Below are 27,167 nucleotides of genomic sequence, written 5' to 3' on the forward strand. Positions count from 1 at the left end.
CACATCTAGTTCAAGAAATGCTTGAGCTAGAAATAGTTTGACATAGTGGCAGAGGATTAGGAAGAAATACAATCTATGCAGAGGTTTTTCTTGCTTTTCTCAAAGCACACTTTTGGATACAGTTGGGAGACAGGTTTATCAGGCTAAATGGGCCTTTCATCTTATACACTACAGCTATTCTATGTAGAACAGAACAGAAGCTATGGAGCACGGGAACTTCTCAACCTTTTTACTGCATGTACCTTGTGTCCCTTTGAAAAGGTGACATTATATGGATGTAATGACAAGATATAAATGAAAGCATTTATCTAAAGAAGTTGTTAGTGTAATTTTATTTGGGGTTATTTCACGTTATCTATGCAAATAGTATTTATTTCCATAGTGTTTCCAATCATTTGAGCTTGAAAGATTAAATTTGTGCATTAAGTACCCCAATGCACTAACATTTCAGTGGCAAGTGAGAAAAGAACATGTTTTAGGAAAATCCCAAGTGTATGTTTTTAGAATACAAAAGAAAAATAGGTCACAAGTAACAACAGGACCATAAATATATACAGGGATTGTTAGTTGCATGAATTTACCAAAATTGTATATTATAATTCCTATTCTGAAGCTAAATTCAGAGATACTGTATTTTCTGTACATTTGTACAAAAGTTTGATATTCAGATTATGACTATTTATGTAATACTATATTTCAATCTAATAAAACCATTAAAGTTTTAACAATAATTATCTTCTGTAATTGCTTTCAGAGACTGTGGTTATATTCTTATTATCCTCTGGGAAAGGATGTGATTCTATACTCATATCTGGATATCGAACTATGAGAAACAGTGTCCAAATAGATGCCTGTGTGGTTTGAAAAGGCAGTTAAGAGCTTTGTCATCCTATGTTATGAACCTCATCGTAAACTCATGGCAAACTCTGCAGTCTTTGCCATGAAGACTTAATATTTATGAGTAAGAGTTTTGGACTGAGTTTTGGCCAGAGCTTGTCTTCTGCAGACTCATATTGGAAGTGGTGAGAAAATGTTAGGTATAACATTTTGAATGTTGGGTGTAACTGAAAGCTGTTAGGCTGGTCCTTATCTCCATGGTGGGGATACCTGTTCCTGTGAGTAACTCTTACAAATAAGGAAATTGGTGGTGTATAGTTCTGGAATGGAGGATAGCTAGTTCGTTTGTAAATGAATGAAGGACTGTGAGTAAACGAAGGACCATTATGGTGTTCATGCACGTGCTCCCAAAGGTGTACATCAGCGAGCCGACGAGGCCATCGGCCACAAGGAGCTGTTTGCCTTGTGCATGAGTCCATCCAGCACTGAATATGCCTAATTAATCACATCAAGGACTTCCTGAAAGAGAGGGATGTGTGATGTTTACATGTAGTGCTTGCAACTGGTGAAACCACTGCTCACAACTGACGGAACAACCACGCAAGTTCTTGGCAGCCTGTTTGTTTCTTTCTCTCTCCGTGAGATTGGCTTGTCGGTTGGCTAGTGCCTTGATGAGGAGAGAATGGAAAGACCAGGGTTGGAGGGCTGACTTCCCTTTTGTATGGTCTTGTTTCTAGATAAGATTGCTTCTGTAATGTATCTCAGACTTTGTCGAGGTTGACTCAGAGAGTTATTTACATACAGGGAGACCAGTAAATTTATTTTGAAACTGTATGTCTTCAGCACTGAAGTATTGCATCACATATTGGTAGTGGGAAGGCCATGTCCTTCAGTTTACTCAGAGCAAAGCTATTTAGATAATTTTTACAGCTGTTTGTGTTCCTAGCTGATCTAAAGGCACAATTGTGTCTACTTATATGAGTATGTGGGTAACTCTGTAAGCATATTCTGTGAAACCAGAAAATGAACACGCAATTAGCGTTCATTGCATAGTTAACCAGAGTTCAAGAGCTTGATCCTGGGTAGCTGTAGGGTGGCAATGTGACATGTCAGCAACATTTCTGCCAAACACTGTTTAGCCATAGTGACACTTAGATGATATTTGAATCGTGGGGATGCCAAGAGGGTGGTACTACTTTGAGCTATTTATCCCAGTGAGGGGGAACTGGTTTTAGATTCAAGAAAAAAAAAAAAAAAAAAGGCAACTTAGAACTTTAGCAAGACCAAAGTGAGATGAGAACATTTGTTCTGGATGGGCCTCTGAGGTGAGCACAGCAAAAGCAGATACGCTGTCGTGCTCCTGATGGTGGCTGGTGGTCATTAGTGAGAGGATTTCTAATTCTATGGGAAGAGTGTGGTGAGAAGCAGTAAGGACACAGAACTTAAGGACTGAATAAACCCAACCAAGATGGAATGGAGGGATGCATATGAAAGATTAAATCAGGGGGCTTTACTACCAGCGATAAAGGGCTTCTGCAGTTCTTACCAGTATATGGAATTCATGAAGATACTGCTCATATGCACCTATGCTGCCAACCCTGTCTTATGAGCCCTGTTTAATAGCAGGTTTTTGTACTTGAAAAGAAACAAATGTTGACAAACTGAAGATAATGTTGCATAGACCACCCTGCAGACCCGTGAAGCATGGACAGCGTAGAGATGGGGGGGTGTGCTCCTTTGAGGTATTCCAGAAACAGAAAAGTTGCCATAGTTTATGCCAGCTTCTCACTCATGGAATAAAGGAGCTTGAGAAACTTTCTCTTAAGGGGAAGTAAACTTTTTCTGTCAAATGGCAGTGTAGTTATAGAAATAAAAGTACTAGAAATAATAGCTTCCTTTGAGATGAAGCTTGGGTACTACCTAAAATGCATATACCCGTCAGGCATTTAGTCTTTTCACAAAATGTTAGATTTCGTAATATACATGTAAATTGTAAATATGCATGCTTGCACTTACAACCCTATATGTGTATCTTTTCTAAAATTTAAGTATTGGATATATTGCCAAAATGCTGCAGCTCTTGGCTAACATTTCAATATAAATACTACTGCATGTGTATGCATATAATGTAGTTTAAGCTTTGATGTGGAACTTGTCATCTGGAATTGTTTTCACAGATATTCTAATTGTTTCATGGAAAGTGTTGCCATGGATAAACAGATATAGAAGTGCACTGATTCATCCCTTCTGAAATTTTGCTTAATGTTTGCTCTGATTTTTCTGAGATCTTAACCTCTTCCATTCCAGAAACAGAACCTAGATTATGAATTTCAAGATGCTTCAAAAAGTTACATCTTCCCGTTTTGCCTTGGATACATTGCTTGGGTCACTAGAATTAGTTGTGGATTATAGAGAGTGGAAGAATTTGTCCCATTCAGAACCCAAAGGGAAGAAGATTTTATTTGTGTAAATTGGTAATTTAAGTAAATGAGGATAATTAGAAACCCTAGTCTTTCTCTTGTCTTCATATGTCACTCACTTCAGGTAATTAACTGACTCCTGAATCTCTGAGTATACTCAGTATAGAGTGTTTCTCTGAATGGTAAAAGATGAGCAAAGTATGACTGATGTGAATCCCGTGCCCAGCGTGTGAAATGCCCAGCATTAGCTGGAATGGAACCTTTATTGATACCTTAGTTCTAAGATTTTTAAACCTAAAACCATGAAAAGAAATACTGTATCCTTTTTTGTCTGTTTCATGTTCCTCTAGGATATTTTTGTTTTTACAGATAGTATATTTTATAGAAGCTAGTGAGGCTGGGGTTTTTGGTTTTAGATTTGCCCTTGATGATTCTGTTCCTAGTCACAAGTTGTGAAATCTGCGTCTAATTTTCTGTGTCAGAGTTCTGGTTTTTTTCCAAAGTATTCTATATGTATTGATAAATGGGGTATATTTCAGGTTTATTTTCTTGGTGCCAGATGAATTCTTCTTTTCAAAAAAAACCCAAACCTCTTTAAAGTACTGCATTTGCTGCAAGGTATTTGTATTAATAAAGTGTGCCAACGAATAGAAACTAGTTGACATGCTCAAGTTAGAAAAGAGCTACCTTATGCTAATTTGTTTGCCTGCCAGGGCTTTCTCCCAGCCCTGCATATTCTTACTTTGTAAAATAATCAAATCTTCCTTTTGTCTTTTGTCTCAAATGATTATCTGTTTGTTCAGAACAACTGTATTAAACAGTTTTAGTTTAGTTTAGCCATTAGAGTAAGTAAAAAAAAAATTGGAATCTTTTTTTATTGCTAAATTGATATCTTTTGGCAGAATTATCAATTTTTTTTTTAAAAGTTTTTGCATTTATCTTTGTAAGTCTCTTTTGTTATGCCAGCTGTCTGAATCTTTTCATAAACTTCAGTTAAAAGAACATATTTTCCATGATTATTTTGAAATATAATGTTTACTGGAAGGGAAGTCTAGTGAATTCCCACAGATGAAGTGTCAGTGTATTTCTCCCACTTGTAAATGAGTTCTTATTTCCTACAGTACATATTCTGGTACCACAGTGAGTCATTTTCAACATGTTTTAGTTTAGCTTCTAAAGCATTTAAAAACTTGGCAGATATGCGTGAATGAATGTTACATCCAGTTTTAGAAATTGCTTCGAAATAGTATTTTACTAAAATGAAGACTGTGAATAGACCTTTCAGAATGCAGAAGTGTCCTTTGTGATAAGCCTAAAAGCATTTACAGGGGTCTTTTGTTTTGGGTTGTTTGTTACTGGGCTTTATTCCCCACCTTTAGCATGTTTTGGTTTAACCATCCTGTAAAATGGGGAGAATACTATTGTGAAAAAGCCTGAAAATTTACAGGCAGTTTGTTGTAATTGAATATTTTAGCCGGGCAAGTAATACCTTTCTTCAGGTATATTAACTGAATTTTGCAAGGTTTCATGCTTTTTTATTTTATAATTTTTATATTATATAACTTTTTCAAAATAAATATAATGCCACCTCTGCTTTAATATGGTATTGTTTAAGTTTATATATCCATTTCCCCCTTTAATCTGTTTCTGATATGTTACCTTGACAGTTCAACTTTTAGAAAAGGACTCAAGACTAAGTAGTTTGTGTGCCTAAAAGGGACCTAGGAGTGATAGGGGTGGAGTGGAAGTGGGATGAAAAACGGGGAGGCAGACCAAGCATACTTATATTTAAAAGTAAAAAGCAAGAACCAGAATCTCCAGCAAAAAATCACTAGTGATTCATCTCTGATAAAGTTTATTTTCATTTATTAATATTAAAGAATATTTCTTTTTTTTACTTCATTGCCCTGGCTTCCTAGCATTATTAAAATGGAACATTTATTAAAATGGGACCTTAGATTCTTTGCTCACATGTGATACCAGTGCTTAGATACACTCACATTTATGCCGTCTGGAGAGAGGAGTGAAAATATGTGAGAGAAACAACTGTGCAGACACCAAAGTGAGAGAAGGAGGAGGGGGTGAAGGTGGTCCTGGCACTGGAGCTAAGATTCTCTAAGATTCTTCGCCTTACCATGGTGAAGACCGTGGTAAGGCAGACTGTTTACCTGCAGCCCATGCGGATCCGTGGTAGCCCATGGAGTGGGAGATGATTGCTCAAAGGAGGTTGTGACCCCATGGGAAGCCCACACTGGAGCAGGTTTGCTGTCGGGACTTGTGACCTCGCAGGGGCCCCATGCTGGAGCACTCTGTTCCTGAAGAACTGCACCCGTGGGAAGGACCCACATTAGAAAAGTTTGTGGAGAGCTGTCTTGCATGGATGGGAACCCATGCTGGAACAAAAGGGAAGAGTGTGAGGAGCCCTCCACTAAGGAGGAAGGAATAGCAGGAACAACGTGCGATGAACTGACCACAACCCCCATTCCCCATTCCACTGCACCTCTGGTGGGTGGAGGTAGAGAAAATTGAGAGTAAAGTCCAAGAAGAAGGGAGGGATGGGGGGAATGTGGTTTACTTGAAGATTTGGTTTTGTTTCTCATTATTCTTTTCTGATTTGATTGGTAATAAAGTAATTTTTCCCCACGTTGAGTGTGTTTTGCCTGTGATGGTACCTGGGGACTGATCTCACCCTGTCCTTATGAACCTTTCATTGTATTTCTTCTGTCCTGTCCAGATGCAAAAGGGGAGCACTTGGCGTCCAGCCAGGAGCAACCCACCCCACTTAAAATGTGTATGGTTGGTAAGTACAGGATTTGCACATGCTAATGGCTTTTCAGGAGGTTGTCATAGTGTTATCTGAGGGCAGATTTTCCTTGACTAGATTCCGGTGAAGTCTTACCAATACCTCCTGTTCTCAAGCACCACCTAACCTCAGAGGCACTTAAAATCAGTCTGCATTCCAAGTTGGAGCACATCTAGGTAGAAGTCCTTGTGCATGCTCGGAAGTCTCCTGGTTTGGAAAGTTAAGTGCTTATTTTGATATGGGTAGGGAGGTGCTTTAACTCTGTTTAAGTCCCTGAAGGGCCTGGTTTTATTAGGTCATGGCTAACTCATTCAAAATCATTGAGTTTACTCCAGAACTCTGTTAGAAGACAAGGTAATGGATAAGCTTTGCCTCTTTTGTAATGTGCCTCAGGCACTTCCGAGGAAGTTTGAGACCCTTGTCCTTTCCCTCTCAGTCTCCCTAGTTATTTTGTTTTGGTGTTACCTGGAAGTTATGTTAATTTACCTGGAAGTATTGTCAACAAGTCTTGATAGAAATAATGCATGAGCTTAGCAAAATGCCACAAAAGAGGAAAAATAAAGAAATTCTGGGACTGGTTTGGTGAAAGTCAATCAAATGGATTCTCAAAAAAAAAAAAAAAGAAACACACACAAAAAAATTAAAATATGACTTTCAGGATGTTTTAGCTAGGTAGTTGCCTTTTTGGTCCTTCTTTTTCCATTATTAAAAGAAGAAAAACCCCTAAACCTTCCAAATGTATTATCAGGTTTATAAACCTTGTTTTTAGAATAAGCCTTTTGGATCATTGATTCTTCTGTCATTGCATGTGACTTATACATCTTTTAATAAGTTAAATTCTGAACCGTGCCATTCCTAGTGGAAGCTATTCTAGTTGTTATATTCAGATGGTATTTTAATTTCTGTTTTAAGATTATTTTCTTATGGTTTATAACATGGAGTTCTGATGGTAGCATTAGTCCTTAAATATCTGTTGTTTTGCCCTCTTAAAATCTTAGTCAGACTTTGTTTTTCTAGATTGTAGCTTATTTGACTTCTCATGGGATAGATTCCTTGTTTTCTTGGACATCTGAGTACCATTTCTTTTAATCTTGACCTCCCTTTAACACAGATAACTGGAATTCTGAATAATGTGTCAGATAATTTCCTGCTCTATCTTGTATGATACCATCATTTCCATTAGATGTACCTTAGTGATTCCTGGAACTGTGTTTCTTTGGCATAGATGGGTCATGTTAGCAGTTCAGTTGTCCTAGTATCATGAAACAAATCCAGATCCTTTTTCGCAGTCTGCTCTGTCTTCTAAGAGTCTGGATGAAGAGAACCACCACCTTAAGTTTCCTAGCCCTGCTCTAAGTCTTCCATTTGTATATATACATTCTTATTTGTTTTTTGATTAGGTTACATTCTTATTATTCTGTAAGAATCACACTCTCCAGTGTATCAGAAAAACACATCACTGGAAGATGTGCAGTCATTTTGCTCCAAATACTCAACATGAGGTACAATTCAGCTAAATGTAGTACCAGTGCTGAGCACAGTAACAAAGGAGCTGCAAATGTCTGAGTTACTATCATTCCTGAAACATGTTTTTAATCTACATTTCAGATCTTCAGCTATTCAAGTGATGTGTCAATAACATAGAAAATTTGAATCACTAAAGAAAGAAAGGAAATAGATTTCAAAAATTGTCATTTTAGCACTGGTGTATGATGCTAATCAGAGTGAACTTGCATTACTGAGGTGTGGGGTGAAAATAATATTTGTGAAAAATGCAAATACTTTCAAGTTGTTTCTTGTTCTTATCATTTAACAGGTCATACAAGGCTGTCAGGGCATTTTTTTCTGTATTAGTTATGAAAAATCATAAAACAAATTACACCGGTTTCTCAGTAATTTTTGTACTTGCCTAAATTTTAACTCTTCTGTGCGTTTTATTTAGCAGCTACCAGATTTAATTGTTTTGGAACTGTTAAGTAATATTCCTTTTTTTTTGTCTTTTAGAAATACATAGGTTTTAGTCACATTTGTTTTGCTAATTACTAGTCATATGGGCTGTCTTTCTGTGTTCTATTAAACAGAAAATATTTGTGAGAATACCTTTTTACTACACTATGGATTTAAGGAAGAGAATAGTATAAATTATGTTGCAGTTCAAACAATATACTTAGCTTTCACTTGCATGCTACACTTGGAGATTTTACCTATGTATTATAGCTCATATAGGAAGTGAGTAGACACGTTTAAGCATCGCTTCTTAAATTCTCTCATCATATTAGTACTTGATTTTTTTTCTGTAATGTTTGCAGTTCTGACTGCTTTTATACTTACGTGCCTTGGCCTTTCTACTCGTTACTACCCTTTGTATATTCAAATTGATGCCAAGTTGCCAGTGGTACCAATTATAATGGTGATTCACGATGCAAGCTCTTAGAGCATTTAGTAGCGTGCTAGTACATTCCTATGAAATGACAGTCTGATAACTTTATATATGTAAATGTATGATCACTGAAAAAAGATTCTTTGTTGAACTTGCGTGTGTGCATATTCCATATCAATTCAATGATCTTTAATATGGTGAGAAAGTAGTCATTTTCTGTTACTGTCACATTAATTCTGAAATAGAAAATGAGCTATTTTAAAACAATCTTCTAAGCTGAATTTGCTTGAAAAATAGAACCAGGATATATTTTCCAAAATTACAAATAAGTTTGTAAATCTGTGGAGGGAATATAATGAAGGAGAATCTCCTCAAATAAGTTAAAAAAAGGTAGCTGAAATGTGATTGTTCCACATGGAAGGATAGTTTTCCCAAATGCAATACTGATGCATATAAATGGTTTTCTAGATCTTCATGGAACGGTGAGTTCTATCCCTGCCAACTGAATTGTGCTCAAGACCTCTTCTGTTTGCTTTTTTTGTATTTTTTTCAAATTGCAATTTCAGAAATGGCACTTCATTGCATACTAATAGTGATAATACCTTGAGAACTAATAGTACGTATAGAAGTAATAATACTTCAAGAAGGCCTCGAGAAAAAGATACTGTTAAATACAATCCATTTGGCACACATAGAAAATTTTACTATTGAAACTCAGTAGCAAAACTCCAGAACACAAAGAAACATTTTAATTAGTACTATAGTACTGAGTCACTTCAATGCCAAATGGTATCTCTCTTTTCCTTTTTTTAATTATTTTTTCTTTCTTTTTTCTTAAACTCTATTTTGGTCTTTGGTGTTCTTTTGAAAGTCCCAATTTGTGCATTTCTTTTTTTTTTTTTTTTTTGAAAATGCATAAACTAACTTGAAGTCAGTGAGAAATGTAGAATGAGAACTGTATGTGCCGTTACTAATGTTTCCTCCGTTAGTGGAAACTGAAATGCATAGGAGAATAGTACCAAAGCACTAAGTATTGCTGCATTTGGTGTTGCAATGTAAAGTATAAAATCTGATCAAAATATTTGCAGTAGCAATAGACTTTTCTCTTTCTTCGTTAAATCCATAAAAATAAGTGAATGTGCAAGTTGTAATTCTCCTTCTAGTGTATATTTTAATTACTTTCCTATTTGCAAAGTTCATGGTTCTATTTTATGTCTATGTAAGAGTACCAAATACTTAAGTATGCTGTTTATTTTATTAATCATATTGCATGCTGTATTTGATCATGATCTGAGAGGAGCATTGAATTACTTTAAACACATGCTTTAGATTCCTATAGATCCATAGTACAGTTGTTGAACATACCCTGCATTTCTAAAGAAGCAAAAAAAGATTGCTCACATTCATACAAGAGCTTGCTTCCAAGCCAAGAATGACAGATGCTGTTACAGCTGAGAAATGTAGAGTTTTAGGAAAACACTCAAACAGTAGTTAACTAAGTCAAAGTTAAAAAAAAAATTAATTTAAGATGCTTTAATCTAAACTGGAGTTAAAGATACTTGAAATGTAGATGTTGGTTGTAGAAATTGTCAAAGATTATGCTCCAATTCAGTAAATCTGCAATATCTGAATAAACAAAATAGTTTTGTTCTCTGTCTTTAATGATTTCACATATTAAGTAAATATATTTGCAAGATTTTTTTTTTGTTGTTTGTATTTTCATGTTGTAGAGTATGTGTAAATGATAGCATACCAAGGAATGGTGAAGAGGGGAGTTGTCTGAACATAATCCAAACTTTTGTGGCCTGGACTTGACTTCCCTGTGCCAAAGCAACATATTTGTCCTATTTTAATGTTGACACAATCAGCTAGAGTCTTTAAATTCATTCCATATGCTACAGAGAATAATTCAAATGAGAGATTGGTTTTTAGCAAGAATATAAGGTAATAGAGTAAATGGAAATTTGGAAAGTAAAGGAAAAGTATTAATAAGACAGAAGTACTGAATTATATAGCACTGTGTATAATAATGCCATGTCTAGCATTAATACACACTTTTAGAAACACAAGAGTGCTTATGGCATACATTCAACAGTGTAGCACTTAATGGAGTGAAAGTCCACACTGTTGCACTTACTTGATGACAGTTTTGGTTCCTACAATGCTAGAAATGTGTATGACTGTACTTTAAGAAAAATACTTGTTCTGAATTTTATTGAAGTCCCTAATTATGGCATAAAAAGTAATAACTTCTGAATTCTGTCAAAGTCATTAACTTTACAAACCTACAAGTAATTCTTTACAGTCCAGCAAGGAAACTTGGGAAGGATATTTCTTGTCACTGGCACAAACACACACACACAAATCTGCAGTTGTAAAAAGTTTTATTCTTTCATTAATTTATAATGTTATAATGTGTGTGGTGGTAAGTGGCAAACAACCAATAGTTCATTTGGCTTCAAAAAGAGATATTTTATATAAAGAAGCAAGTTCTGTTGAGTTGTGTTACGTTCCATGGCTGGGGAACACAGATTCATAAAGAACATTTCCTTCTATTTTGAGGAAGCTATTTTAAGATGGAATAAAATGCTAAATATTCTGTATCTTCCTAGTTTGGTGTTACAGGCAGAATTGAATTAGCTTGATTTTTTTTTTTTTTTAAGAGGAGAATTTCCCTTGCAAGTTCAAAGAAAATTGTTCAAACACCTTAAGCCACAGACCACATCAAAAATATCTCTACTCAGAATTTGACACGTATCTAAAATACTGTTTCTCTCAAAGCATATACTCTTTGCTCTTACCAAAATATTTTAATTCAAACAAGAATTCAGGAAAGACATTCACTTAATGTTGGTCAAACAAGCTAATCTCTGTGGTTACTTTTGGCTATATGTAAGACTATGTATACAGAGTTCCTTGTTTTTTGAATGAATCTAACTTTATACTAGTGTGCACATATACTGTTATTAGCTTCATCACAGAATTAAGTGAAGACTAATTTACTGTTCTGCTTAGCTTGTGTATTGGCTGGAGTCTTGGAAAATGCTCTTCATTGTTGAAAGCCCAGACATCTATTTGAAAACCTGCTGTGGCCAATTGAACTTCAAATCTTAGCACTACATCTCCAGAAGTCACGTCTTTTTAATGAAATACTAAGTCCCTTAGGTATTCATCTCCACATATGTGCATTCATAAACTCAAGTCTAAGGACAGTTTTCACTGTTCATCAGTATTCATGCATGTCACCTACAATCCACAGTTCTATATTCTCATACTTCTCTTTGAACACGAAGCTGAAGATAGAGCACAAGGTCCAGAACTATACTGTGATTTCTGCTTTATCTTCACTTCTCCAGGGGTGTCACCTCCACTAGTAGCTTTCTCACTGACAGTAACTTTCTCAAATTTGAAACTAATGTTTTTTGCTTACTCTGCTTCAAAGAGGGGCATTTCATGCAAGGTTCAAAACATTGACAAAGAAAAGCTTTTATTAAAAATTCCAGAAAGAGTCTTTTCTGAAAGAGTCTGTGACAAAAACAGGAAACTTGGATGGAGGTCCTATTTTGAGTAAAAGTGATTTTGAACTTCACTTCCTAAGACCTTCACTCACATGACAGAGACCTTTTAACTTCATCTAAGAACTTAATTCCAGTAATCTGCTGATGTAAGGCTTAAGCTTTACTGTGGAGGACAGTTTATGCTTCCATATCCCTGGAATTTAGGAATGAGAAATAAGTATTAACAAAGTCCTCTGCCTGTAAGTTCAGAATCATTATATGAATAATGATGGAGTGACGCTATTCTCATCATTTACTTAAAAAAAAAGGCAAAATGAGATCTCCTCACTTAGGAATAACTGATCAAATTGAATTGGTTCATCATCTGATAGGAGTGTTGAGTGAATTCGTAAATAGGCTTGCTTGTTCCCAAGTGAAAGATAATTAAAGTGAGTAGTGATGTTTTAAGGCCTATTTTAAAAGAACTTGGACATAACACAAGATTAGACACCAACAGGAAGTAAGTGTAAGTCTTTCTCTTCAAATTTGGACAAATCAGGAATGAATTTGAGAAGGTTTTTTTATTTTCTATCTGGGAAAGCTGCTGAGTGTTTTTCCTAGTTGCTTTTGCTAACCAGAATCATCTGTACAGTAAATCTCCACCATCCTGTAACAGTGAGGATTTTGCAAATGGAAAGATAACTAATAAAGGTTTTTGTAGTATTCACCCTATCAGGAGTACTTCTAGATTGTCAGTTTTCCTACTCATCGCAGTCATTGGATAGTCTGATATGATGAAGTATTTTTTAATGGTCACTGGCCTTTTTTGAGATAATGTGGCTAGTGCTTTATCACTTACTGCAGTTTGAAATGTTTGTACCTTTAATTCTGTTGGGGAAGTTCTACACCACTTGTATAGCTGTTGTGCTTTCATTTCATTTCATAGCCTTCAGACTTTTAAATACTTTTTAACATGTTGCAGAGTGATCCTAGGCAACCTCGATGCCTCACATCTCTCTCATTGGATGAAAAAGCTCTAATACTTGTAACCATAATCCAGTAATACCTATGTCACTGTGATGGTTCCCAGCACAAGTTCACCCCTGAGATTTGCACTGTAAATCACAAGTTTTAACTCATGAAACCTTTATGCTTTGTGTTGCTTTCAGGATAATTCTGCAGTTCTTAATGAAGATTCCCTACCCATACACATGGCGTTTTTGTGGGGAATACAACTTGGAGTCACTAACATTGTGAATATTCTGAAGCAATTTACCTGCAGCTGATCTTTAAGGTGTAATTTCTGTATGCATGTTTGCAGTGCACACTGTTTATTGCTTGCCTTCGAATGTCTGTTTATGGTTACCAGGAATTCCGAGATTGGGAAGAAGTGAAAATATGGGCCAAAGTCCACCCCATTTATATAACAGGAGTCAAAGTATTAGACTACGTGCCCCATTAGTATTGCTAAGACCCATTAGTATTGCTAAGACAAGCATGCTTCAGTGTCATGTGCCTATAAACACTGCATTCTCAAGAACAGATGGCAGTATGCAGATTTTCTTGTTTTCTGAAAGACTGACTCCATTTTGAATTTAGGCAAGTTGAACTATTACCCTATTAGTAGTTTTAGATTAAGCCTAAAGTCTGGTTCTAACCTGGTTCAGACTCTTAACTGTGGAAGAATGGAATGCTGAGCATGAAGCTTAGAGTGGAATAGAGTTTAAAATACTTTGCAAAAATATTAAACACCTACATCTGGTGAAACCTTATTGTAATAAAGAAGGCAAAAGAATTGCACATCACACAAAACAAGGTTGACTGAAGTACAGTGGTAACTAGACTGTTTTTCAGTCATGACCTAAATATTCACACAGAACCCGTAACTAGCATGGTCAGACTGAAGTGCAGCAGTTCATTCTTCCAGTTTTAAAGGGAGTTAACTTTTCCTACCTATATTTAAGCCCCCATTCAATGGAAGTCTTTCTTGTAAATCATAAGAATGCCAAGGGTTAAAGCCATATTTTAACATAGTGTTCAGTGAATGGGCTCCATTATCAAAGGAGTTAATGTTAACAATATGATATGTTAGGGGAACTTTCCATCTGCTGTTCAGTGAGTACAGGAATTGCATCTGCAGTTGCTTCCCTAGAGATTTGATAGATGTAGCTGTATTCTAGGGCTCCTAGCAGAAAGAATGGATGGTGGCAGGGATGAAATGATACAAGCACTGAACACACAGAGTAGCAGGAGCTTTCTGTTTCTTCCACAATAAAAAGACATGCTACTCGGTTGGGACAGGGAATATATGGAGATCAGGAGTGTCTTGTCCACAAGTCCCATTATGGGAAAAGACCCAAAGGAACAAACATTTGTTTTTAAGTCCACTACAAGAAGGAAAATTTTATTTCTCAGGTGTGGTTATTGTAGGGATTGTGATAGTTCAGCTGAAGAAAGAACTGTTGAAATGGTGAGAGAGAACAAGGAAAATGGGAGGAAAATAGAAAAATTAAGATCTGGATTCTGTTTGCTTTTTTAACTGCTTTCCACAATACTACTCTTTGAAATTAATAACTTGAGTAATAAAGGCAAAGTTGTGTCTCTCTATTTGTAAAACTTGTCAGATGACTGATAAAATACAGAAAAGTATGTTGTGAAAGCAAATATGCTCAAGAGTGGAGACAGCTTGGAGTTAACTGATTATTTTTCACAATAGTTACTGCATTTTTGAAGTATTTCCACATTTCACATGCCTCAGCAGCTAATATAGGATAATTTGATAACTGAAGAATTTATTGGGATAGACTGCTTTATAGAAAGTTTAGATTCATTGTACTTTTTCTTGTTTGCGAATGAAGAGAAATGAGATTGTTTCATTAGTGTCATAAACAGCTTGATGATGTATCTGTTCAGGATTCATTTATTGCTCCACTTCAAGGTTTTAAAAGCATGCAGAATGGGACTGTAGCTCCTTTTGTTTTCGGCTGTAAGAGTATCTTCCATATATTCGTGTGCTATTCATGCTGTTGTCTGTGTGATTATTGTTTTTACAGTATCTTTGAAAGGTTCTCTGGTTGATTTGAAAGACTGGTACAGTTCAGAAAAATAATTTTTAGAAACAATATATGTTTCATTTTGACTAATGACACACACAGGTATCAACACTATAAGACTATAGCTATATACAGCACTTTATCACTTGATAGATTTCTGTAGAGCTGAAATGAACTTGATGAGCTTTTTTTTTTAAGTCATATGAATGAAGAGTGGTCTTCACACTGTCTCCTTTGCTGTCCCATTATTGGTAATGTTAATGTGGTTCCAATTACTGTCACTGCATAGGAAAGGATATTTTGCATGTCTTACTTGAAAGAAGACAGATGCAGTAGTGCTCCCCTACCCACTGGTTGTCTGTCAGTCATCTTAGTATCCTTTGATTTTGCAAGACCCCTCTCTGCTTTTACCACTGCTGTGTCTTTCCATCCTTTTCTCTTCTAACAAAAACTCACCTGAGCTGCCTAGTTGCACTGAAGCATGCCTGATGGCATGCAGGCAGCTAAATGGAACTTCCTTTATGTTCTGAAAGACAGATGGAAAGCTGTGTATTTTTCCAGTATCATACTTTATTTAAAACAACTGCTGGAAGTTCACTTATAGCAATCTTTGGTACATGATTTTTCATGTATTAATAACTATTGTGTAGCATTCAATTGCTAATAAGGAAATGCAGATTATCTTGTGTGTGATCATCCTCCTTATTTTTGAGGGGAACAAATGCTTTTTGTAAACAGCAAGCTCAGTATTAACCAACAGTGTACTCCGACAACATCCTGCATTGTATTAGCAGCACAATACTCAGGACATCAAGGAACGTCCATTTTTGGGACATCTCAATACAAGCAAGATAGTGATAAACTGGAGTGAATGTAGTAGAGAGCCACCACAATGGTCAGGGCTGGAGCGTTTGCCCCATGAGGAAGGACTGAGGAGGGGGTTTATTCAGTCTGGCTCTGGGGTGCCTATCAGCAGTGTCCCTAGTGCCTACAAGCATGGAGATGGAGCCAGGCTCTTCTCAGCAGGGCATGGTAGGGGAATGAGAGAGCATCAGTTGAAACAGGAGAGTCTGTCTCGGTATAAAGACAATCTTTTCACTACAGCCAAGCATGAGCAGTCTCCATCCCTGAGTTTTCAAGACCCAAGTGGCTAAAGCTTTGAGCAATCTAGTCTGATTTTATATGTGACCTTGCTCTGAGCAGGATGTTGGACTACATACCACCTGAAATCCCATCCAACCTGAATTATTTAATAATTGTTTTGCATTTTAATCATTGAGATCTTATTTTTAAGGGATAATTTTACTGAGGAATAAATGGAATATTATGCAGCAATACCCTGGTCTCTCATAAGTCATTGCAAACACCAAGACTCATCCATTACTTTAATTTTTAGGAAAAAGTTGCTTTGCTGTCCCTCATTGCTAACTGTAGCACTTGTAGGAACATCTCCTTGACAGATAACGAGGTATGCCTGTACTTTGAACTCTGCTTATCAGGAAATCAAACCTGTTATGTGTGATATAAAGGACATACCAATCATTTGCTAAATTATGGCAGTTTGAACCCTAACCTTCTGACCTACTCTGCCAGGCTTTCAGTGGGGAAAAGGGAGGGGGGAGTCAGCAGTCTCACTGCTCATACAGTAGTTACATATGTCTTTTCATATGTCAGAGGAACTTTGTCTGATGGTCTCCCAGTTAGCCTCATCCCAAAAGATATGCCCCCACTTTCTCATTTCTCTCCCTGTCCTTTTCTGGGGAGCTTTAGTGATAACCTTTCCTTTTCTTATTTTTTCGTACAAAAAGCTGCATTTTTATAACTGCATAAAGCAGAATTTTAGTTTTTATATTCTTAGTTACATAAAAATTGCATTTATGGAGTTAAGAACTTACATATTTGTTTGCTCATTTCCGTTTTAAGGAGGTATATGACATTCCAAACATTTTTCTTTTGCTTGTAGCTGTCTGTGATTTTAATGCTCTTTAGATTTTATTTGTTAAAAAGAGAGAGACATTCAGTTATTGCTGTTGTCACTGTATAACTGCAGTTCTGTCAGTCGTATTGACTTTTTCTCTTTTTGCGTTAATGGAATTAAAAATCATACAGTAATAATCTTTATTAAGTATATAATTACATCTAAAATAGTGATTTTTCTATTAAAGGAGAGGAATGGCAGCATATACAACCATAGACAAAAGCTATTGTGGAGGGTAGAAGATAAGATTGCTGATACATATTTAAGTTTCTTTTCTTCCTTAAGAACGTGAAATCTTTTTGTTTCTACTGTGTAAAATGTGATTTCAATTTCATTATTTAGACTATTATCTTTGTTACTCTTTCAGTCTCTGGTTTACTGCAAAAGTTTTATCAATGTTGTATGAGATGGTTAATTGCCTTTTGCTCAGTAGTAGTTTCTATATAGGTCTACAAAATATCTGTATACCCATTGCATGACCCATAATATTCTTTCAAAATATCTTTGCATTCCAGTTTTAATTTTATAGTTTTTAACTTTAATAAACTGCTTATGCAACCTAGTTTGTAGAAAGAATAGCAAAGGGAAAAATTGGAGAGAAAAGTATATGCAATGTACAGATCAGTGTGTCCACAATGTAAATCTTCTAATAGAAAAGGTAACTAACCTTATCAGCATGAACATCCAGAGAGTTTATTTCCTTAAGTCACGTTCCGCTTATTAATTTATGGTTTAGACTTGACCTATGTGTGTATATCAGAAGTTGTCAGCAACTTCTTTTCAGTGTCTGCAGAAGTTTAAAGTTTGTGACTTAGGATATTTTAAAAAAAAAAAAAAAGGTTGAAACATCTACTAGCTTTAGCAAGGGGGTTTTATGATTTCTTTCAGATTTTGGGCTTTGTGTGCATGTATGTACATGCATATTTGGGTGCACTATTCTTTATTCACTGTGACACCACTAGTGTGGATTTATTAATTAAAGAAAAATATTCTATTAAAGAAAAAACCTATTCCCTCAAGAGGATCTACATAGTATTAGGAATATTGACTGATTTTTCAGCTCAGGAATTTAATGTAAATTTGATAGTTTAGTTATAGTTATGTCATGTTTCTTTAATTATCAGGCTTACATTTGTTTCAGCTACTATCTAGAAGAATTACTTCCTTAGCACATCAGTGAAGGGAATGCACACAAGTATACCAAGGGTCAATTGTGAGCTGACAGGGTCAGTAGTGTTACATCAAAATGTACTTGAGCCATGTAAAGTCAAACTACCTGCACATATCAGCACTCTGAAACCTCCCAGAATACTGAATTAGCCTATCCACAGAAAATGTGACTAAAGACATAATGAGGTTTTAATAAATATACTTTGGGTTCTTTGGTCTTGGATTAAAATATGTACAGTATAAAAAACCATATTGCAGAGAAGGGACTGTTTTCAATCTGTCACTTCAAAGTGATTTTTTAAATTTTATTTTTAGTGAAGTTTTTATTTGTTTGAGTGAAGATGTTGATTAGGCAATGAGAAATCTAATCATGCTTATTCTGCTGCTTGTCCAGATGTACAATCCACCTCAGTTGAGCATGGTTTTCATACTTTCAAGATTGGAGACTTTTGCCATTTTATGTGCTAGTGCTTACAGGTGCAAAGGATAGCTCTGTGCAGTGTATCAAGGCTGTGCCTTGGTGGACATCGGCAGTGCCAGAAACAGTAGAACTGTTCAGCTTCTTCTGACTGCTTTTGGCTTTGGGTGCTGGTGTCTGCACCCTTTAACTTGGCTACAAATCCATTTTAGATGGTTGCCCTGGACTTTGGAGTATTCTGTGAAGCTATTTCCTGTGATATCTCTTCGCTAGGCTTCAGAGAACTCATTTCTTAGCCTTTCTGTTTGAAAAAGATGAATCTTTTATCTTTCTTTGGGCTTATTTTCAAGCTTCATTCAAGGGATCTTGTGAGGTGGTAATTTCCATTTTTGGATTTACAAACTAGTTATCTCTGTGCTTACATCTTCTGAAATAGCTGATCTGGTAGGTATTCCCTGACCAGCCATGTATACTGATGATTCCTGTGTTTCATGTTTATATAGTTTTTTTATAAATTTTGAACTTATCATCTCCAGAAACATAACACAATGTTATACATCTTGACTAATTTGCCTAGGCAAAAACAAAAACAACTACCATTAGACTCCTAAAAATTACCAAAGTGACTCTGTTCTCCTGTTTATGTATCTAAAAATAGTTTTTGAGAAGGAGGCAGTGGAATTATATCACATCCTTTATTATAAGTTTATTGGTTTCTTCAGATCCTTTCTCTTTCCTAAGAATGCTGTTACTAATGTCTTCATACTGATAAAGTTCAGTTAGGTTATTTGAATAGATTGTGTGTTTATTTCATTGAAGCACATAAAAAAGCGTTAATCAGGATGCTGATTACTCAAACCAGGTAATAACCAGTCTAGGTAAGTGTGAGTAAACTGAGCATGCATCAGCAGCATTGAACTATCACAGAGTTGCAACCACACCCTGTTTCACTTTTTTAAAAAAGCATGACAAGAGTTATTCTTCTTTTTTTAAAGTAACTCAAAATTAAGTATGCACTTTTAGGAAGTGAAAGACAGATTTGACATCCATCAGTGCTCCAGGATTGAGAGAAAACTCCCTATTGAAGTTTTTTTCTGAAATTCTCATGACTGAAGTGTAACTCATAAGCATAGGCTAGGCTGAAGCACCAATATTGTTGAAGCTGTGTCTCAGTGCAGGAGCTAATCCTAAGTATTACAAAGTCAAAGTCAAATAAAAGGAAGAACTATTGCATAGTCCGGAGACAAGGAAACAAGGATGGATTTCAGTCCCTGTCAATCAGCGTGATTCAGCAGATATATCTAAAGCAGACATATCTTTCATATTGTTCATTCTTCCAGTTCTTAAGAGATGGAACACTTATGGTAATTAGCTCACTGTAGCTGTCATAGTGGAATAAACAGAGATAAGCTGTTGCCTATATAGTAATTCATCATGATGCTCTTTTTAGATGTATATTCTGCTACTCCACCTTTAACTTCGCTCTTTATGAGTCATATTACACGTTTGTGAGAAGATCAGTGCTACAGCTAGCCTGTTTCTTTCTATAGAATAAGGCATAGGAATACACGGGAAGTATGCATGTTCTCATCAAGTGATGCAGGGAAAAGTGTCCAGTCTGGTGTATTCTGGGCATTAGTCTTGTTAGGATAGAAAGAATACATGGGTTCTACATACTGAAGAACTCCTGTTTATTGTAAAACTAATTTTGAGTTTAGGTGTCCTGAAGCTACAGGTAGTGTAAACCAGCTGTTTATCTTGCTGAGTCTGGATGTTTGGAACTAGCACTTCCTACACACTGCAAAATACTATGTGGAAGTGTTGCCTCCAAGGAATTTGTTCTGACAGAGTGAGGATCAGAAGCCAATGCAAAATAAATGCTTAGAATGCTGCAAAACACAAAAATCTGCTTTGAAGCAAGCAGCTTTAAACAAAGCTTCTAAGCTTTCCCTTGCAGATTTTACTGAATCACATGCAAAAGTACTGTATGTTTAATTACTTGATGCGAAGCAAATGTGACATCTGGTAAGAACTTGCATGTTAAATCAAGCTTCCCCTTTAGCATTTAAGCTATGTGTTTCTGGATTTTTTTTTAATTACAACCTGAACCAGGAATAGTGTGCTGAAAAAAATCTCAGCATGTTGTTTGGGGAAAATAAACCGTAAGTGAAAATTATATCAGAAAACAGATTTTTCATTGTTTAAACAATTTGTAGTTGACATACTTCATCTTCTGTTTTGTCATTATACTCAGAGCTTTTCTGTTGTTTGTTGAAGGTATTTAAATGTGTTGTTACTAAGTGCGTTGATATTTTAGACCAGATTAGAAATAAATTAACATATTTGCAAGGCATGAATGAAGCAAAAAGTAGTACAAAAGCCTATAAACTTAGGGTGAAAATCTTCATAAAATATGTGTATTTAAATAAAGAATGACAGTTTTCTTACCCATTTTGTAGTAAATATTAGAGCAGACTTTCAATTTGTGAAACCAGCTAGATACATAACTCATCAGACTTATGTGCAGTGCTGCAAAAGCTGAACAATGAAAACATTTGAAACTACGGATCAGAGTACCTACATTTGCAGTTACTTAATGGGTAGCATGTGAATGCAATTCCTGGGAAATTTTTGATTGCTCAGAAATGAGCCAACCAGTTTTTAGTACCAAGGATCAACAAGAGAACCAGAGGAAACCAGATCCTTTGAATACCAGTGTTTGAACTGGAGTCTCACAGTTTGCTGCATGTAAGGACAGTGTTTATGCACTCTGTGGCATGAATTTAATTTAATGTAGGCCCATCTAGACTACTATTACTCCTGTGACTCCAAGTGGGACAATGAAGAGTAAGGAAAATTCAGTTCTGTGCTTTTATACTTAGCTTGGGAATCTTTCAAAGTGAGGAAGCCTTAGCAGCCAGACTCAGTTGCAGAAGGTGACAAAATTAAACTGGGATTTGAACCTCATATTACAAGAAGTATGGGTAGGATTTGATGAAGGATGCTAAATGACAAGGTGATATAGAAATAGAGACAAAGAAAAGCAGAATTAGGAGAGTAGGGCTACAAGACAGAAATGGAAGCTGGATAGGATATGAACACAGGTGAGAAGAAAAACAGATGCCCTGTGTATAAAGAATGAAAATAGAATTGGAATTCAGAAAACATCAGGGCTGGTGCTGGGACAGAGAGGGAGAAGGGCAGGAACATGTTGGGGCTGGAATTAGGAGGTTTGCAATAGGACAGGTTAGGGAGAAAATGTCTGTAGCATTTAGATTGTGTTGCAAATTTGGCACTGAACCAAAGCACAGACCTTTGTACAAATAGGAGAGTATATTCTAATTGCTTTAAAAATCTTACATCTGGAACTGACCCAGCTGGGGACTCTGGATGATTTCAGAACTTACAGGGGTTTTTTTAACATTATTAAACTTGCAAATAATTTCTAAAATATATCCCAAAGAACTTTAGGTTGGTATAATCAGGTTTGCAAAATTAGAAAGGTTTGGTGGTTTGTATCATTTTGATAAAACTTCCTTGGGAAGACATATTATTTGTATTTGCTTGACATTCTTTCTTATTAATAAGCTTAGGACTAGGATTTGCTGCTTCTGGAATGCTTAATTTTACAAATTTATTGTCTTCTAATGTACTTCATTGTTCAGTTACCTTTTTGAGTACTGCTGTACCTCTCGGGTTTTGTAAATGGGATAGATAATGGTGAAAAGAGTCTATTTCAGTTAGTTAAAAACATGAGAGTTGCTGTCTCATGTAAGAAGATAGAAATGCTAAGTGAATATCACTTTATTCATATATGATGGAAATCTTTGATTATCAACATTAGGTTAGGCTATGCTGATGTGCTTTGTAGTTCCTCCATTCAAAAAAACCATCTGGTTGCCATACTTTCTTCTGTATACTGACTACATGGTTTTACCATGAAATCTTTCCATTTGCTCTCATTTTATGCAGATTTTGACAAATTATTTCATTATCCACCATTTGCAAAAACAAACTCCTCTGATTTGAAAAATCTTTGAACCATTGTTTCAAATCGGAGTGTAAGTCCCTCTCTGAGTACTGTCTTCTACTTTACTCTAGAAATAACTTTTTTTATAACCATTTTATAACCATTGTTTCACTGCTTTAGCAAACTTAAGGCATCATTGACTGGTCAGCCTAATGGCACAGAGACATAATGAAGCAGAGACCTTATTCTAGATGATTCTTACATATGGGAGGTTTTCTGTTCTTTTTCATTGGCCCAATCTGTAATTTCCCTTTCATTCTTAACCCTCATTCTTCTGTGAGATTAAAATCTCTACTCTTTCATTATATCAAGTTTGCTAAAATTTCTTGATGGAGAAAAATCCTGCAGACCCACATTCCACAGGGTTTTTTTCCATAATAGTAGTATTAAAGCGTAGGGTGGTTTTGTTTTCTTTTGTTTTCCCTTAGAGACCATCTAGGCAGATGAAGGAATGTGTTTCAGCACATTGTGTTACATGACTCTATACACACATGCACACACACTTGTGCTGAAATAGTAGCCAAGAAACCAGAGATACTGTCTGACCAAGTAAAAGCAAATATGACAGAGAAACTCTGAATAGTGCTACAGTGGAGGAGTTACTAGTCCGATCAACAGTGTAGTAAGGTCAAAAGAAAACTGACCGTTTGTAACCTTGTCAGTACAAAACAGATCATACACATGTAAACTGCTTCAAATTTCCAAAACAAAGTTAAAAAAAAATAAATTTCTGAAGTTACTCTTCATGACTGGGTAGAGAAGCATGCTCTGGAAGCACCCACTTGATTAAGTAGAATCATCAGAGAACTACAGGCTTCTCTGGAAAGTATAGAAAGTAGATACAGAGAAGTACCTACTTATGCTTTACCTAAGTTTATGAATGTTTCCAGTGTGTAAGCACAGTACAGCACAGATCTTTGAACCTCAGACTAGTACAAGGTCTGAAGCTGTGAACAGGAAAGTATTGTTTGTGTCAAGGTGGAAGGTGCAAATTTGTTGTTTAGAGTCGATAAATGTGACTAGTAATTAAGTAAATTTGTGAGTTTCATTGCACTGTTGGCTGGATGACATGTATCTTTGTGAAGACTTACTCGTTTTGGAACAAAGCATTCTTCCCAGGGTTGTAAACAATGTATATACCAGAAAAGATTTAGTGTCAAGTCTGCAGCCAATCATGTACAAAGTGTGGAGAATTCAAAAGTGAGTGCTGAAATTGTTTTTCTGTCATAAAATGAAAATAGGAACATAGGAAGCAGTCATGAAATACTTAAATTATCAGCACTTGAAAAGCATCACCAAACAAAAATGACAGGAGTAGTCGATATCTAGATAGGTAACTGTCATTTAGCAGTTTGAATGTAGTAACACTGAGAACAAATGTCTTACTATTGAAAAAGAAAATTGTTTTTAAAAGAAAAGCCTTTTCATGAGCTCAGTAAGCAGAACGTCCAATCTCAGCCTGTGTGGGAACAATCTCATTCATGCATTGGACTGTTTACACATACACGGATGTCTTCAGAGTGATTATCGGGGGGGGCATCATAATGGCACCTGTTTGTTCTGTTCAAGTTAATGCAAGTGAAAATTGCTTCCTCTTTGTGCCTTAGAAACATTCCTACATCTGAAATCCTCAGGGAAAATATCTGAAGTAATCCCTTTGTTTTTCTTAAACACTCAATTCCACCTAAAGATAAGGTGCTAAATAGGATGGAATTGTGTTGCAACTGCAATTTGACAAATGGCAACTAACATAACAACCCTGATGGGTTAGAGTAAAGGTTTGTCTGGCAATCTAACCATTTGTTGTTAAGTGGCTTCGGTGTGAGAAGTACCATCTTCTATTTAGTAGTTGTCAAAGGATTTCTCTGCTGCAAGTTGTTCAGTATTCTTTTGAGAAAGTGTTAATTTTTAGCATCCCCAGCATTTTATGGTAAGGAATTTCACAGCTTTCATGTATGAATAGCAACTTATATTTGTTTTCATTCTGCCTCATTAGATGCTTTCTCATTTGAAAATACAGTTGACTCCTCTTTTCATTCTCCACGCTGCTCATAATGTTACAGGCATCTTATTTCTTCCTTTTCCCTCTTTTCCAAGCTGTAGAGTCCTAGCTTGCTGAAGTAATTTATTCCACACAGTGCGATTGTGTAAGTGTGCAATGTTGCTGGTTGTCGAAGGCAGTCCCTACTGCCCTTCTCTGTTGCTTTGCCAGCTCTATTCCATAGTATCTCTCCCAGGAAAAGACTTCATTGCATGGATTTGTGTGCCAAGAAACAGATTCACATTGATCTAACATTTTTAAAAATAAGAAAAATAAGGTATACTATAAGGTCATTATCATTTGATTGTGCATTAGCTACATTAACTGTGCATTGTGTTGCATTGTCATTATAATATTGAATTTTCCTAACGATATTTCCAATACAGGTTATAATAGTTACATAGATAACCAAACTAACACCTATGAAACTCTTCAAAATACTGTATTAGTTCTTGAAATTTATACCTCTAATGAACAGAACTAGCATATATTCTAAATTTGCTTATTTTTGAATCATTTAAACTTATTGTTTCATTTTCCTTTTAGGTACAGACAAATGCAGCTTGGCACAGAAAGCAAAGTAGCTGAACTTCTTCACCAAAGTAAGTTAAAGTCCTTTGAAACTGAACATATTCAACTCCTGCAACAAGAAACAGCTAAGAATCTTTCACAGTGCCAAATGGAATGTGAGAAATATCAGAGAAAACTGGAGGTACGTTATATAAAGAGACATTTTATGGGGCATTATATAGTTGTTTTCAATTAGAATTTGAAATGGAAAAACTTGAGGGGAAAGTAGCAAAGAACATAACATGGATGAATTACTATCTCCACCAAATTCTGCTGAGGTGGGATCGAATGACAAAGCTTATTAAGTTTGATCACTTCAATGGAAAATAAGGCTTTGGAGAGAGGAAGAAGGCAAAACAATCTCTCATGGAGAGATATTGAAGACAGTACGTCATTCATGTGAGGTATATATATCTGCTTGTATCACAAAGCTGCTTAGGTCAGTCTATGTGATAGTTGTAGGGAAAGAAGACAGTTTCACCGTATCAGTTACGATGAATTCAGTATCATTATTTAAAACTAGGATCTATAATTGCACTGTTACATAATAAAATACTTTTTATTGATATGTAATTCTGGACCAAATTTTTACAACTAAAAGAGGTCAAGGAGAGCACGGTGTATACAGAACTGAAAAGACCTAACCTTGCTACTCCTACCGTGGTGGGTTGACCTTGGTTGGGTACCAGACACTCTCGTTCCTCTTCCTGAAGAGAATGGGGGTGAAGTAAATAAGTCTATAGAAGTACATGGGTTGATATAAAGATAGGGAGATCACTTACCAATTACCACCATGGGCAAAACAGGTTTGACCTAGGGAAAACTAATTTCACTTATTACCAATTGACACACATTTGGATGTTGAGAAACAAAGACAAAAACTGAAACATCTTTCTCTACTCTGTTCTCTTTTGGGTTAACTTTTGTCCATTTCTGACTCTTGTACCCCCTCCCACAGCAGAGCAGGGAGGGATGGGAGATGGGGGTTTGAGTCAGTCCTTAACAGCTCTTCTCCATAGTTCTTTCTCCTCACACTTTTATCCTGCTCTAGTGTGGATCCTCAACGGGCTTCTTTTTCCTTCAGGAGAAAATCTCGTACTTGGGCTCTCCACAGGTTGCAGTGCCAATATCACAGAGTCCGGTTTGTCAGATTTAAATGAGATTGTGAGTGTAGGTTTAAATCAAACATCAGGGTAGAAGAAAGTGCCAGCTATAACAGCCTTTGTTTTTTTTGGAAAAGAATGCCAGTCTTCAGGTCCCTGCATTTTTAGTGCTGAACCTGCCTAGGTTGTTTACAAAAAGGAACTATAGACTGTAATTTCTTTTTTTGTCTGTATTGGGACATTCAGATCCTGGCTGATGAGGTTAGTTGTGGTCACAAGCACTGGGAGTGCCAGTTCTGCTAGTCATAGAGGTTGCTAAACAGAGTTTTAATTGCACAGACATGTGAAACTTGGAGAATGTAGTTCAATTTGAATTATATTTTCGTTTTCTTTGTGGATATTTATTTGGTCTGATTATAACTTGAATATTTGGCTTTCAATTCCACTAACACTTTTGGAACATCTTTTTCTCTTTAGAGAGACACTTTTAAACCAGTGCTCTTTCATGAAGAAATGTTCTTGCAGAATTTAAATATTTGATGTCTGAAGTTTTTGCTTTTGTTCCTTATGATTGAATTCTCATACTACTTTACTTCCCAAGGATCTTCTTATTCCGGTTTGTCGTATATTTATGTGGTCAGTGTTGTTTCCTATTATAGAGCACTATATCAAACTTTATTTATTATAGAGACCTTTTACTTTTGAATATGAGGGGTTTTGTTTAGAAAAATAGATAAACTGAAATCTGAATCCCATTAAAGCAACAAAAATAATTGCATTTACTCTATTCTGACTGCTGTGTGTGAATTTTTTTAGTTGTTATCTTGATTTTTCTAACTTTAAAATTCTTGCAGCTTTTTCAATGAT

At 35.9% G+C, this 27,167-nt stretch overlaps 1 protein-coding gene across 4 annotated transcripts in view; it reads left to right on the forward strand.

Moving 5' to 3' along the window:
- The window catches only part of PIBF1 (progesterone immunomodulatory binding factor 1), a 109,538-nt gene that overhangs the window by 33,864 nt on the left and 48,507 nt on the right, over nucleotides 1-27,167 (forward strand). For all 4 annotated transcript variants that reach the window (XM_050331585.1, XM_050331584.1, XM_050331582.1 and 1 more), the window contains one exon: nucleotides 25,174-25,339. In XM_050331585.1, coding sequence (XP_050187542.1) covers nucleotides 25,174-25,339 — 166 coding nt within the window. The remainder of the gene's footprint in view (nucleotides 1-25,173; nucleotides 25,340-27,167) is intronic.

The sequence above is a fragment of the Myiozetetes cayanensis genome, unplaced genomic scaffold, assembly GCF_022539395.1.
Source record: "Myiozetetes cayanensis isolate MyiCay16 unplaced genomic scaffold, myiCay2020 scf5-8, whole genome shotgun sequence".
NCBI lineage: Eukaryota > Metazoa > Chordata > Aves > Passeriformes > Tyrannidae > Myiozetetes > Myiozetetes cayanensis.